This window comes from Gavialis gangeticus, unplaced genomic scaffold (assembly GCF_001723915.1).
Source record: "Gavialis gangeticus isolate Ggan-Ray unplaced genomic scaffold, GavGan_comp1, whole genome shotgun sequence".
Lineage (NCBI taxonomy): Eukaryota > Metazoa > Chordata > Crocodylia > Gavialidae > Gavialis > Gavialis gangeticus.
This window is the reverse complement of record NW_017729022.1, coordinates 108,529,928-108,544,893: the sequence shown is the minus strand read 5'-3', so window position 1 is coordinate 108,544,893 and position 14,966 is coordinate 108,529,928. Positions and strand designations below refer to the sequence as shown.

General features: G+C 44.5%; 1 protein-coding gene across 3 annotated transcripts in view; it reads right to left on the bottom strand.

Moving 5' to 3' along the window:
* LOC109296526 (tetratricopeptide repeat protein 38-like) overlaps positions 1 to 14,382 on the bottom strand; it is a 47,394-nt gene extending 33,012 nt beyond the window's left edge. For all 3 annotated transcript variants that reach the window (XM_019515941.1, XM_019515942.1, XM_019515943.1), the window contains exons 1-7: positions 14,280 to 14,382; positions 10,363 to 10,440; positions 10,005 to 10,086; positions 7,935 to 8,106; positions 4,892 to 5,065; positions 1,436 to 1,511; positions 52 to 171 (exon numbers count right to left, since the gene is read on the bottom strand). In XM_019515941.1, coding sequence (XP_019371486.1) covers positions 52 to 171; positions 1,436 to 1,511; positions 4,892 to 5,065; positions 7,935 to 8,106; positions 10,005 to 10,086; positions 10,363 to 10,440; positions 14,280 to 14,303 — 726 coding nt within the window. In that variant the 5' untranslated portion in view covers positions 14,304 to 14,382. The remainder of the gene's footprint in view (positions 1 to 51; positions 172 to 1,435; positions 1,512 to 4,891; positions 5,066 to 7,934; positions 8,107 to 10,004; positions 10,087 to 10,362; positions 10,441 to 14,279) is intronic.
* Positions 14,383 to 14,966: the final 584 nt, after the last annotated feature.

The following is a 14,966-nucleotide window of genomic DNA, read 5'->3' as shown; positions in this document are numbered from 1 at the left end:
CCCCCAACACACACAAAGAGCCATTTTGGAGACATTGTGAAGGACATTTACCTTCCAGTTGGTTTCAGTTTGCTTCATAAATGTCAGCCCATTACTCAAGTTTGCTTTCATTTCATTTACGTGAGCTATGGTATGGACAGACCATGCATCCATCTGATTGATGGCTAAAGCCTGATGGCAGGAAGATAAAAGAAAAGGACAATGCTTATTGGAGCATTATAAATAAATACTTATTCCTGATAGCATAGAAACAGAAGGCTAAGTCTCATAGACAATGCAAATGAAGGTGACACAAGGTCCAGCCCATTCTCAAGCACAAACCAGTGGACTCATTTCAACAGAAAAGGAAAAATATGTTAACTGAAAGACTTCACTTGCTGGCTTCTATTGCACAATGAAAAAGCAGTGTTTAAATGAAGGCCTGAACCTAAGTCACTATATTCACTTCTATTTTATAAATTCTCCTCAGACTTTATTCATGAATGATTCCCTTGGCTTCAGAAAAATCAGGATTTCCCTCTGTATAGGACACATGAATGCATTAGCTGACCACCTGTTTTAAGAGGACAAAAATGAAATGATTTATTGTAGTTTATTAGTTTTCTTACAAGTACATACTTGGCTAGCTCCTGACTATCAGATAGCTGCATCTTTGCCATTCCTACAACTCCCACTAACCTTTGGATTTTTTTCAATGTTGTCTGCCAAAAGCTTAATGTAAGACATTTAATCTTTGTTGTTACTTTTAGCAATTTGATATCTAAGATCACTTGGGGGGAAAAAAAAAAGAATCTATGAAAATACATTAGGGGTCATCTTTGTGGAAGACACGAGATATCCCAGAGGCTGAAGAAAGGCAAACATTACCAATTCTTTTTTCAAAAAAGAAAGAAGAAAGAATTCAAGATTGGTCAGCCTAAATCGGTGCCAAAGTACCACTTAAAAGCATGTTCATGAGTATCTGGGCTAAAACTGGCAGCAGTTTCAAAAAAAGTAAAATGCATCAATTCTGGCTGAACTAAGTCTCTGGGTATTATACACAAATTACTACAGCTATGTTTATTTCAAGGTCAGTTATTTCAAATATGTTTCCCACTTTCACATGTTCAGAGAGAGCAGGGTCTGAAAGTAAGGAGTGGGGGAAGGGGCTGCAGGGGGAAGAAGTCGGAAGGCAGAGGGTACAGGGGCTACCTGACCTCCAATATTTATTTTTCCTGCTATATCAGTGGGAGAAGGAAAAATTCAAGACAAACCTCCAATAATTAGATTCTATACCTGGAAAAAATATAAGAAATGTATACTTTTTCCATATAAAGAATTTAATTCAGGGGGTCAGCTTATATTTGAATAAATATGGTATTTCTCAAATGAACATTTCCATATAAAATAGGATTACAAAGTTCAAAGCTTTTAGCACCAGCAGCAGCCTGTTTACCTCATTGGCAAGCTTTTCAGCCTGATCAAACAAATTAGTTTCCATCAGTCCAAAAGAGAACATCCCCTTCACATAGCTAAACAAAAGAAAATAAAAAACATCAGAAGCATGGCACTTGTCTTGCAAAACACTAGATGTGTATGTGACACAAAATATTTAATTCACTGCAAATTGTAATACTCAACAATAGAAAGAGAAAGAACTCAGAGCTGATTTTTGTGTAAAAATTAGAAATCCACCAAAGAAAAAGAATTAGTCATTTCCCACTGTATACTTACTAGGAAAAAATGTGTTCTATGCACTCTGCTAATTACAACTTCACAGATAACTCTTTATGATGCAAAGTACGATTTTAAAACACACCACATATGTGTTCAATGAAAAAAATATATATGCGATATGTACAAGATTCTATACACATATTTCTACATGATCCAGTATATGTGGCATTATACTATTTTCCCTATTTAATTTTTCAATGAAAAGAATCTACAGAGAAGGTAGAACACTTTAAGAATGGTACTTATTCCAAGACAAAAAGGAAACATTAAGGGTATATTTAAACAGCAAGATATCCACAAACTCTAAGCTCAAGGAGAAGCAAGCCATTCTTCCCCCACTACATTATTTGATCTAAGGTATATCAAACCTGGGTTGGTCATGTCCACACTGTGCTTACTTTCACTTCGATATGGTATTAGGACTGATGGGAACATATCCCAGGCTCTCTACAGAGTAGAGTCTTTCCAGGAATTGATCTGCAGGACAACTCTAACTTTTCTTAATATTTTTAAACTACAACAAGAAGTCAGATGTAGATCAAATCCTATGGGAAAAAAATCCTGACTAAAAGAACAGGCTGCCTAGGAAAGTGGTGGAATCTCCTTTGCTGGACGTTTTGAAGAGGAGGCTGGACAGGTGTCTATCTGGGATGGTTTAAGAGGAGCTTAACTTGCATCTGTGACCCATGAGTTCCATTCCAGCCCTAGGATTCTAGGATTTTTTGGTGGCCTTAAGGATAGATGTTATTTTAGCCTGCCACTATATGTAGCTGCCCTGCCCTGCAGGATGCTCAGTTTTCTGCATATGTAGTGAAGGTGAGAATCATGAATCATTTGGAGAGTAAGAGAGCCTTTTGTGCATGACAGAAACATGCAAGGGGGTTCCTTCTCTGCCAAGAAACACTTCCATCATTTGATGACTGGAAAGGGCCTTTTTTGTGAACCTTTGAATCCAGTCCCCTATGTTTGCAGGCAATTTATTTTCAAAGGATCCTCATGATCATCCACTCCATCTCCTCACACACCACAGCCACAAAAATCCCCAAACAAAATAACTATAATGTGCCAAATGTACACAGAGCAGAGAGAGGAGCTTGCAATGACTTGACCACTGCAATAGCAAAGAATTTGTTAGGTTAGAACAAGCTCAGATGGTAAGGATCACACCCTGTGATATAAGAAAGACAAAATATCCCACAGTCCTGGCCAATCTGACCTGGGGGAACAATTCCTTCTTGACCCTGAATTTGGGGACTGATATGACACTGACTGCATGAGCGAGACTCCTCAGCCTGGTATCAAGACTTAGTTTTCATAAAACTAGCAAAAGCATAAGAACACCACAGGCAAACTTCCAGCTCAAACTGTAAAGAACTGCAGATTGGCCTCAAACTAGAGTAGGGCTCTCCAACTTCTGAGTGGGCAAGCCACACTGCTCCTGGACTGTATCAGCCCAAGGATGGTGGCAAGAATGAAAGCAGTAGTAGGAGCAGGTGATGGAGGGAGGTGGCAATGGCTGGGAAGAGGAAGTGGCTCCCAGACCCATGGAGGAAAGCATGGGAAGCCAAGAAGGTAAGGATGGTGGGAGCCTGTTGGCCATGAGTTAACCACTTGCAGGCTACGTGCAGCCTGAAGGCTACCATTTGGACAACCGTGCTTTAGAGGAATGCGAAAAATTATAAAGCCAAATAAAGTGTTTATGAAAGAAAAACATTCCTTTTAAAATGAGACAACATTTTAACCCTTTAAATCAGCAGACTTGAAATCTAAGCATTCCGTGCACCTCCCACATGGAGATCAAGTTTAATTTCAATAAAGTTATGGGGATAGTATCTTGAAATCTTCATATCATTTGCACTGATTATCTTTATTCTATCATACAATACCTTCCATTCTACCCCTTCCTCCTGTCTTTTCCCCGTTCTAGTTTATGAAGCTGTACTCAGACAAAGGGCCACCACACAGAAGATTTCACTACTTTCTCAGCAGTTGCAGAGTGGTGGTGATGGAGTGGGCACTCAGAAGGTCAAAGGCAAGACTTTGTTTCCAAACCCATTTGGGTATAAAACTTATAAATGCTGCTAGGCCACATGCAAAAGTCTGCACAGGTATTGCTTCACAGCATGAATCCTTGATCCTGGTGGACTTCTTAGCCAGTTTGCACTACCAGAAGTGCCTCATTTATGCAGTATTTGGGAGCACAGGGTGCTGCTACTGAGATTACTAGGAATACTTACTGGGAATACTAGGATTAGGATTAGTCACTAGGATTATTTAAATATGGCTGGGTTGGCTAGGCCCCAGCCCTGCATGATTTGGCTTCATGGTTTGCTAAATACAATAACTTTCAGTTTAAAGAAACAACAAATGAGTGTAACGAGAGAGCTTTTAATCACTGGCAAGCGCTGATCAGACTGCCTGTCAGAGGGAAAGCCTACAGGGGCTTACACATCCTACATATGATCAGGCAATTACATTTTTTATACTTCCCTTGTACACTGAACAACTACAAAAAAAACAACCAGATCCCAGTGATTCCATATTAAAAATTGATCACTGGTTACTACAGAGATACCCATGCAGGTGTACCCTTTTTCACTACTTCGGTATGTGTACCAGTTAGTTATCCCAGCATTGTTGAACCACCCTGTTTTCCTAAAATATCCCACTCAACTCATCTTCCAGCTGTAATCTGCAAGGGCCTTGAAACTCCCTGCTCATTATATTTTTGGCAGCCCAACCGAGCCCAGTCACCTTCTGGAAGGCAGAAGGAAGTGGGGGAACTTGGGTTAGAAACAGGTGTTACCAAATTAAGCAGACCAGGTATACTGGGATGTGTTACACATGCCTGCACTGCTGACCCATTTCACTGGGACAAGCAGATATTGCCCATTCTCTCACCTATTGATCCTGTGGGAAAATGAGTGATGTTCCCCACTTAGATGCACTCTGGAGATTCTTCAGGGTGTGTCCTCAGGGCACATTCTTTTATGCACTGATAGTTCAGTTTACCTTATTCATATACATTTGGAAAGGCTACAATGCCTTTCCAATCAGCATGCAATCAGCATGCATATATAATCCCAAAACACACTGCTGACCAAAAATAACCAAAGCACAGACACACGAGATATTAGGAATCCAAACCAATAATTGAAGACAACTTATTACATACCTGCTCAGAGGAATATTAGGTGACCAATGAGGATAAACCCGGGCAACAGAGTCTCGCATTTGTATACTATGGCCCAGGTAAAAATAAGTGTCATGGGAAAATTTGAGCGCTAGCATGTCAGTTGGGTGGTCCTGTAGAATCTGCTCCCATACTGCACAAGCTTTGGGAAGTTGCCTGTTGATAAGAAACTGTATTAATCATCAATATAGCCATCAAAATTCAAGTGCCTCCCTCTATTATTCCTTCCAAACTTGTGTTACTCTCTGGCAAGTAGGAAACCCAATGACAAATTATAGTTTTCTACCTTGCAGGAATTTCCTAATTTTTAGATGTATGAGAACATTAGATATATTGTCTTCAACACATACCTTCTCAGAGCCGGCCTTAGGGAAAATGGTATCCTGGACAAACTTGCATTTGGGCACCCCTCCCAGCCTGCACTCCCCCAACCCCACACTTCCCACCCCAAATCAGTGATATTGCTGAAGGCAGAGGCAGGCAGGCAAGTGCATGGGGCAGGGGCAGGGGCAGGGCCAGATCCAGCCAAAAGAGCCATATCACCTGGCCCATGGAGCTCCAGGAGGGGACATGAATTTGGGGGTGAGGTGAGCAGAGGTGGGACCTTGTGACAGGAGTACCTCTACAAGAGTCTTTCTATTGGTGACTCCACCCTCCTGTTATGGGCCAACCGCTGCCTTCTCTCCTGCCATGCCTTGATCTTGGTTAATTAATAGATGTTAATTAGTGGGAGGCTGTCCATTTTATTTTTTTGCCCCAGTGCTAGGGGGTGCTATCTCCAGCTCCTTTCCTCCCCTACACTGCAGCCCAAGCATCGTGGATGATACTGACGTGGTTTGACCTGGACCATGCAGTAATTTGGCCCTCTCCTTGATTTCCTGGGCTTCTCGCTGTCACCCCTCACTCTGGGGCTGGGGCCAGTGCACCCCAAAATGCCACACCCTCTCTGGCACCGGGGCCCCCACGCTACTGTGGAGCCCCTATGAGGCCTCCTCCAACCCCTAATAGCCTCACCCAGTCCTCCAGTGTTATAAAACTACAAATAGAAAACTCAAGCCCCTGGACTGTAACATAAAATCAATCTAAGCTGTTTGGCTAACCATCATTCAAAATCCCTATCAGGGAATTCTCCACCCCGTATCTGTGAACAGGAGCTGCTTGTGCCATCAGGCTTCTCTACTCTGCTTGCTCCAGCAGAGCTCCTTCTCCCTTGGCTGCCAGCAGAGAACTGCCCTTCTGGCCTCACTCCTGGGGTTTATATGTGCTAGGCCCTGCCCCTTCCTGTCAGCTGACTCCCCAGCGGTTGCCCTAGCAACCCACACCTGTGCATCTGCTCTGAGACTAGCAGGCACCTTAATGTCCTGCTACAGTCCTGTCACTGAAATCCAGGCAACAGAGCCCAGGGGGCACATTTCAGTGGCAGACATGCCTACAAGTGACAGCTGTGTTAATCCCTACAGCTCTCTAAACTGACACAGCTTCTCATCCCGCTGCCACCATCTGTCACCCCATTGGCAAAGATGGGTTAAGTTCCAGCTTGCAAGAAGCCCTGTGGTGTGGACATGACTCAGGATGGGGGTGCAGTTTGACACCTCTGTTCTAGACAAGTACAAGCTTGTTTGCTATTAATGCACTACAAAGGAGGGAAAACTTGAATTAATGTTAGACCCCTGCAAGTTGACCCATGTAGGAAGACTTCAGTTTGCAGAGAGCTGAAGTGGAATCAGTGTAGCTCCCCATAAACACGGAGTTTTCCCATGTAATTCAGATTTGCAGGACTGGGACCTTAGTGCCATAAATGGTGCATTGTGTTGACAGTGTGGGGGGGCACAATTCCATGCCACTGCTACTGCTGGGCCCTTGCTCCAGCCAGGCTGCAGTCCCATGCCCCACTGTCGGTGCAGAAATCTAAGGGGGCATGTGCCCCATGCCCAACCCCACTCATTGCCTATGGTTAGTGCTATCCTCTCATACAATGTACTCTATGGTATATGTAAGACCAATGCATCTCTAGCACATCAGGTACCATAATTTCACATATATAACACCTGTCCACATAAAAGATGTACCTTGTTTTTCAGAGACAGGATGTGTGGGGGGGAATTCCTTCAGAGTCATGGACAACTGTATGATAGAGTATCGTATTTACTCAGTTCTAAGGCAAAGTGTGTGCGCCCCTCCCCCCTCCCCCCTCCCCATTCATCATAGGGTCAACAAACTCCTCGTTGTAAAATTACCTATCACAACTGAGGGCTGTGAGAATAGGCTGTGCAGGGAGCCCAGCTGGGGCAGTGACAGCAGCAGCAGCAGCTCTGTTCCCTGCTTAGATTCCCTCCTCCATCTCCTCCCCTCCACCAGGGCAGGGAAGGATGAGTCTCCATTTTGCTGCTGCTGTGGTCTCCAGCCTACTCCATGCTGCAGGAAACAGCTGTGTTGGGAGCCTGGCTCTACATTGCTCAGATTTTTCCTGCTGTGCCCTGCTCCCTTCCCCTCTCCCCATGAAAGGGGAGGGAGCAGGGAAGGGTAGGATAAATCTGTGGTGCAGAGCTGGGCTCCCAGCAAATCTACTTCCTGCACCATGGGGCAGGAGTGGCTCTAGGGCTCTACCTGTGCATGAATCAGTGGGGAAAGCAGCAGAAACAGGAGGTAAATAGAACAGGGGGGCAAGGGATAAGGGACAGGATGCCTGGTCCCCTGCCCCTGCTTTCCCCCATCCATTTCCCCACAACCTGCCCCCTCATTTCTGCTTTTCCCATTATCTGCCCTATGCTTCCCCATTTAAAACATGCACGCCCAGTGTGTGGGGAAAGGAGCATATTGTATGTGAGAAAATATAGTAATATCATTTGCTAGCTGTATTAGAGTGGCACTGCTATCTAATCTGGAAGAAACATTTTACAGAATACTCAAATGGAATGAAAGACAAACAGCAAAATGCAAATACAAATGGTGATAATGTATATAGTTTGAATGGTAAAGGAAAATTGTTCCTTCCTTCTCACTGCCATTAAAACCAATCACTTACCCACGTGCAAATAAGTCGACTGCAGACACATGTAGTTTCTCCCTTTCAGTCAATGACTGTGATTTTGAGACAGCCACCATCTTCTTTACTGCACTGTCCAGCTCTGTATCTAACCGCACTGAAGTCCCAGTGCCAACCAGATCCAAGCCATTAGCAATCACGTGTCCCATTGCTGAAAGAAGTGACAGATACCAGCTTCAGACATGCATAATTGCAGGTAGCTCAGCAGGCACAATAAATGTGGGCTAAACTACTGATGTATTTTTCAGTGAGGTCATACCAGCAAACAGTTTTGCCAAAAGCTGGTAAGGATCTGACAGAAAGCCCAAATCACACACTAGCAGGACCCTGGAATTTTCTTTGCCAGTAAACTGGCTACTTTCAAATTCTCCTTCAACATCCCAACAACCCTCCTCTGTTCCCAAATAACAACCTTAGTATTAGGAACAGTATTAGGTACCAGTGCTGTTTCAGCCTATCTAGAACTTTTGGAACCCATTTCCCCTGCTGTTCTTTATAATGGCCTATGCACAAAAGAGACAATGGAATGCAGATCATAGACAGACCCAGAGGCACCATAAGATAAGAATTCAGAGGGGTCCTGATACCTGGGTGGCAGAAGGAGATGCAGAACATTGTACCTTGTCCCAAACACTACTAAGACTTAAATTAGTCTTCAAGAGAGTCACCACAGGACATTATCTCAGTTATAATAAAGAAAAAGAGATATAATAAAGAAAAAGAGAAATCACAAGCAAAATGTTTGGATTAAGAGAGGAGATTCCCAGAGGTTCAGAATCAGTGAACTGTTCATTTTACTAGTTGTGATGTACATCACAGAGAAGTGACACATTTCTCTCAGACTGGTTCTGCTCACTGCTCAATATCCTCTGTGTAAGGTTGCCTTTCTATGAGTTGACTTTCCTCCCACAGGATAGGCCTATGAAATACGGCAGAGATAGAGCTGCAGCATGATAGTTACTATTTTGCTACAGATAAGTAGTCAGTGAGGCTCCCTCTCTCCAGCTGTTTAACTCCTTTTATCATCTCCTTTTTATTCACAAGATATCATGTTCAAATATTGCTCAATGCAGCAAGGTCAGACTAGCCAGCACAAGATGTTTGGCATTCTACTCTGCATCTATAGTCTCTGCTATGAGCAAAATTCTCCTCAAAATGCATGCTAATTCAAGAATGGAATGGAAACCAGAGACTTTTTAATACCTTTGTCTTGTCTATATACAGAAATGTCTCAAAAGATTGTGAAGAAGGTATCAAACAAATGTTGATGACTTCAAAAGCATTTTATAATGATTTTATCTTACTTAACCAACCAACCAAATAATCCTACAATACCCAACTTTCATTTCACACTACTTTCTACTCATTAAAAGATACTCCACTATGCAGCCTGAGGATTAACATCTTCTTTACCATTAACTTTTTCCCTTACATACACAATCACACATTACTGCCACCATGCTCATCTTTCAGCAGGTGTTTGCATAGTACCATCTCCTTCTGATGGCTTAACCATACTACCTTCCACAGTGCAACCAAATTCCAAATCCAACTTATCTTTCTGTGTACCATCAAATTACTGATTTTTTGTTTTTATTGATACATTCCATAATCATTTTATTGGGCTAATTACCATTTCTCCTGCTAGCTATTGAAAAGAGAAGTAAAACTGAGACAAAAGAGATTATAACGAAGAAAATGTACTGGGGAAGACAAAAAAGCTGTCCAGACCATAAATGTTATCCTAAACTGGCCCTCCTCTTGGGCAAAATCAGTTAGGCAGAAGGCAATGTAAATTTGCACGTTATAGACCAACTAAATCAGAAATGTAGAGCTTTCATAAGCAGAGGGCTTACTTCATAAGATGAAGCAGAGATGTATAGCATAAGCTTTCATAAGCAGATGACTTACTCCATCAGATGAAAGAATTCCAACTTGCAGAACTTGCGGGGCCTTAGTGCTGTCCTCTCATCTACCTTTCTTGTTACACATTAGCAGTAAACCTTAGTCACAATACAAACAATACAACAATCAAAAGGTTATACTTACTAAAATTTGGATCTGCTGCATTTAACTTGGAGAGACATCCCTCAATGCCTCCTAGGCTCTTATCACTGGTCCATGTTGCATACTGCAATACAGAATGACACTGACTAAAAATTTAGTGGAACTGAATTTCTTTTCATTGTCCTGAGCAAAATTAAAAAGTCAGTCATATAAATGGTAAAAGAGAACAGGTTTTAAATTCAGAAATACTTATCAAACACATAATCAGAAAAACACTGGGGGACTCTGGTTCTTAGAACTGTGGTTTAATCCTAACTCTTCTTTCAGTCTGGAATTTGGAAATCAACTGCAACAATGTGATTTTTTGAATACCCACTTAATCCAAATGCTTTTGTCATACCTGAGTCAGTATGGCATCAAACATCTTGCAGGCCTCATTACTAGTCGTGGATAGAGCAAGTCCAGCATCCTGCCAGGCCTGAAAAACCATGAACATATGAGATCTTTTAACTCAATATACACTGATCTCTCAGATAGTATATTTGTTAAGACATAGGAACTGAAGTAACAGGTTTCCGGCAATGTTTTTCAAAAAAGGCTGACAGGACAATGTCAATAGCCATATGCTCATTTTACTCAACTAAAATCATGACTGGAGAATCGTATGAAAGGGGATAGCAAGGGAAGAATGGTAATGACAGAAGAAAAGATAAAATAAATTGTATAGTAAAGCATCCTGTGTGGTTTTGTAACTCTGGTTAGTTATCCAGGCTGAGGAATACATACTATTGGGGTTAAGCAGCAAACACCATAGGGCACACAAGAAGAAAGAATAGGAAAAACAGCTACATGGTAGCAAAATCTTCTGTTTAGAAGTAGTTTCATGAATGGCCAAATGATCTGCCAGTTCCCTCAAGTGAATGGAGTTAATATCAGCAAAGAATGTGGCCCAAGAACTTACTCAGAGGGCTATTTGCTAAAGCTGAAATGCAATACAGAAACACTGAAAGAATTAAGCTGCACAGAATTTCACAACAGATTATATAGCATCCTCTTTGGCTAAACTGTACAACAAAAACCTCATTGTGATAACTGAGATTTTAGATCTTGCACACTGATTTTATAACCAAGAAAACAGAATGAAAACCTCATTTATTTCCTGGTTTAAATTATGTATATGTTACACAATAGGGTGGCTGGCAAACTGGTTCATGATTGTCTTCATGAATCTCCCTAAGAGAAACCCACTAGCAAGATGGAACCCCTCCCCCCACCATCATTCTAAAAAATACCTAATTTACTATAAGATGGTTTGTGTAACCTTAATTGCGATTCTTCATGCATATGCACATAGCATTTAATAGTATACTTATGTTTGTCCCACAAGATGTGTTACAACACAAATGGTATGGGAGATCTTAAAGCTGTCATTTCCTAAACGTTCAGGTGCTTGCCTTTACAATCTATGCAGCATTCTTTTGATACCATTTTTTCATATGCAACGTAAAACTATGTTGACCATTTTCATTTGTGTTCCTTTATTAAAGCCAATAAATGCTTTTAACACTAAGCACCTCAGGGCACAGACTCACATCTAACACATTTTATCCACTGAGAAATCCTATAGACACTTGCAGAGCTATACAAATAATGATAGTCAAAACTAATTTCTTTCCACTACATAGATTTTATAGAAAAATAGAAGTGAAATGACTTGGGAGCCACTTAATCCATTTTCCTACTAATGGAGGAGTATTCCTGGTCAAAAGCTGTTCACAGTATTTGTCCAGTCTCAGTTTACAGTTTAAGCAACGTTTTGATTCCAACTCAATTGTGAAAATTTGAAGTAACTAGCGAAGATATACATTTTAAAAGCATGCTCAAGGGTTCCTCATTGTGACCGAATTTAAATATCACAAACAAACAGTTGTAAGTACTTGCATGTTCAAATTACAAGTCTAAAAGGGTTATCTTAGAGTATAAATTTTCATCTTTTGTTTAGTATTTGTCATTTATACAGATACATAACAAAAGGCAGGAAAAAAGGAGAGAATAGAGGCAAGTAGGCTGTGTCCTATCATATGTATCATAACAATAAAGCTCTGCATGCATGAACCTTGCTTTCTTAAATTCTTTCACCATTGCTAATACTGATGCAGTTCAACAGGTGGCATCAAGCACAGGAATGCTACTGTAGAGGTGTCTGACAGCAGGCCACATTATAACAAACCCTAAGTCTTGTCTGCATTAATGTTCCCATCACTTCTAATGCCAGTGAAGCTGCATCAATGTGAGCCCAGGTAGAAAACTTTATCAGAGGTCCTGCTGGTATAAGCCAGTCTGCTCAACCTTTTGGCTCCACCAGCCAAATGAGTGGTGCAGAGCCAGTCCACAGGCTGGATTGGACTACATACCCCAGGGTTGGGCTTGTATGCCCAGATCCAGACTCCACTCCCCCTGTCCAGCCCTCCATGCCAGGATTGGGACTCTGGGACCCCACACTGCTTCTGCCCAGCCTTATATGCCAGGATCAGGGCCCCAGGACCCTATGCCACCTCTGCTCAGTCCTGTTTATGGGCTCGGGGACCCAGGGCCCTCTGCTGCCTCTACCTGGTCTTACGTGTGAAAATCGAGACCCTGGGACCCTGTGCCACCTCCACTGGACTCTGCCTGCCAAAATTGGGCCCTGGGGCCCTACACCACCTTCACCCAGTCTCACATATGGGAATAATGGCTCCAGAACCCTGCCCTGCCTCTGCCCAGTGCCATGTAGGTGGATGGGGTCCCACACTGCTTTGGGTGCTGGATAAAGCATGCAGGGTCACTACCTGTGGGAAGCCCTGCAGGACAGGTGACAAAACCCCAGGGACTGGATCTGGCCCATAGGCTGGGCCGTGTAGGTTCCAGCGCTCTTGAAAGGATCTCCTGGTGCCCCAAGATGCTGCAGCAGCCTGGTTGAGAATCACTGACCTAGATGGACAATTTCTAATGACACCGACTAGGAAACATGGAAAATGTTCTCTTAGTCCCATTTTAACTGATTATAAAATAACTTTTCCTGTGGATATACAAGCGTTGCCTTTATCTGAAAGTGAAATATGCACATTATGATGTCTCAGCTCTCCTCTCTTCTCACCCTGACTGCTTAGTACTGCAAGCTCCCTGGACTGAACAAGCTACCACTTTTCAAGGCACAAGAGCAGCATGTGCTCAGACACCTGAAGGCAAAGACATGTGATCAGCACTCGCACCCAGGCCTTGAAGATGTGGACATTAGAACTGGTTAAGAGTTAAGAGTTGACTGGCTCGGGGAAAACAAAAGACTGATCGGTGGGGAAGGAATGGGATATGTGCAGTTAATAAAATATTCATGGAAAGAGCAGAGGAGTGGGGGGAATTTCAGACGGGGTTTTGCTTGGTAGGACACAGTCTATCTGTGTTGAAAAGCACCTTGGTGTAAAACCCTGGTATCAAATAGCATGCTCATACATCCCCCATGAATCAGGGACTCTCAACCAGGGCAGCCTGGGGAGGGAGGGCCACAAGATCATAGAAAATGAGGGCTGGAAACGACCTCAGGAAGTCATTTAGTCCAACCCCCTGCTCAAAGCAGGACCAGCCCCAACTGGATCATCCCAGCTATGGCTTTGTCTACCTAGGTCTTAAAAACCTCTAGGATGGAGGCTCCACAGCCTCTCTGGGTAACCTGTTCCAGAGCTTGCCCTGCTAGTGAGAGACTTTTTCCTAATATCTAACTCATACTTCCCTTGCTGCAACTTGAGACCATTGCTCCTCTTCTGTCATCTGCCACCACCGAGAGGGCTCTGTCACCCGGGTCTTAGCCTCCAAGGACGGATGCCCCCCGCCCCAAACACAGGCGACCGCTCCAGTGCTTCACCACAGAGAGCTGAGGGGCTGCTGTCAAATCTCCCTCAGTCTTCTCCCGCCCCGACTAAGTCAGCCCAGCTCGCTCAGGCGCTCAGCTCCAGGCACGGTGCCGCAGGGGCAGTACTGGCCCGCGAGACACGCGGAGATTTCCGCCGGGGGCGGTGACAGCCCGGCGACCAGCCCCACATCTCTGCACCACAGGCCGCTCCTTGCTCTTCTGGTTTGGAGAGGAGCCAACGCGAAGGGCTGCCCTTGCCCCGGGGCCGGGAGCCTACATGGGCTGCGAGCCACAGCCGCGAGCGGCGGGGGCGGGCGAGCTGGGGCTTCCCAGGGCAGGAGGCTCCGGGCCGCGCTGCCTCCACTGCCCGGCCGGGCACGCTGAGCCCGAGGCGGCTACGGCTTCCCTCGCCCGCGCCCTGCGCCTCACACCTGGCAGTCCCGCAGCGGCGCCATGATCCAGTCCTAGCCCCAGCCCTGCCCCGCGATCAGGCCAGGACGGCCCGGCCCGCCTTTGGGAGGAGCAGGGACGACCTCCCGCCCGCGGCGCGCTGCAAGAGAGGGGAAGCGGGTCCCGCCCCGGGGCTGGAGTCGGCTCCTTGTTCCCGGTTCCTGGGTCAAAGCTCCGGCCCGTGTGAGGCGGGGCCGGGGCCGGGGCCGGGGCCGGGCGGAAGCGCCGCGGCGTCCCCGCGAAGGTCTGTGTGATCCAAGCGAACGTTTGGCCGGGACCTGAAAGGTGTAGATGTAATAAACAGCCAGAGGAAGATCTACTGGGCATGCGGCTGCACCTCGCTTGGATTCCTGCTCCACCCGAAATGCATAGGAAACTGCTTGGCCGTGGCAGCACCACCTCGGTGCAGGCAGCAGTGAGGGTGTCGCTTGATGGTGGCTCAGCACAACCTACCTGAAGCCTTCTCAACCCTGCCTGCCTTCTAGCAGCGTACTGCCCCGCTCTCCTCTGTGAACTCTCAGGGCTCCACTAATCAAGCGGTTTATTCTTTTTTTCTGCAATTCTGCTGCCTGCTCATACTCTTGGTAATGTAGCTCCCGTTTCGCAGCCCTGCAGACTGTTGTTAACTCTAGCTAAAAACATTAACTCAGTTGTGGAAACAGAGATTC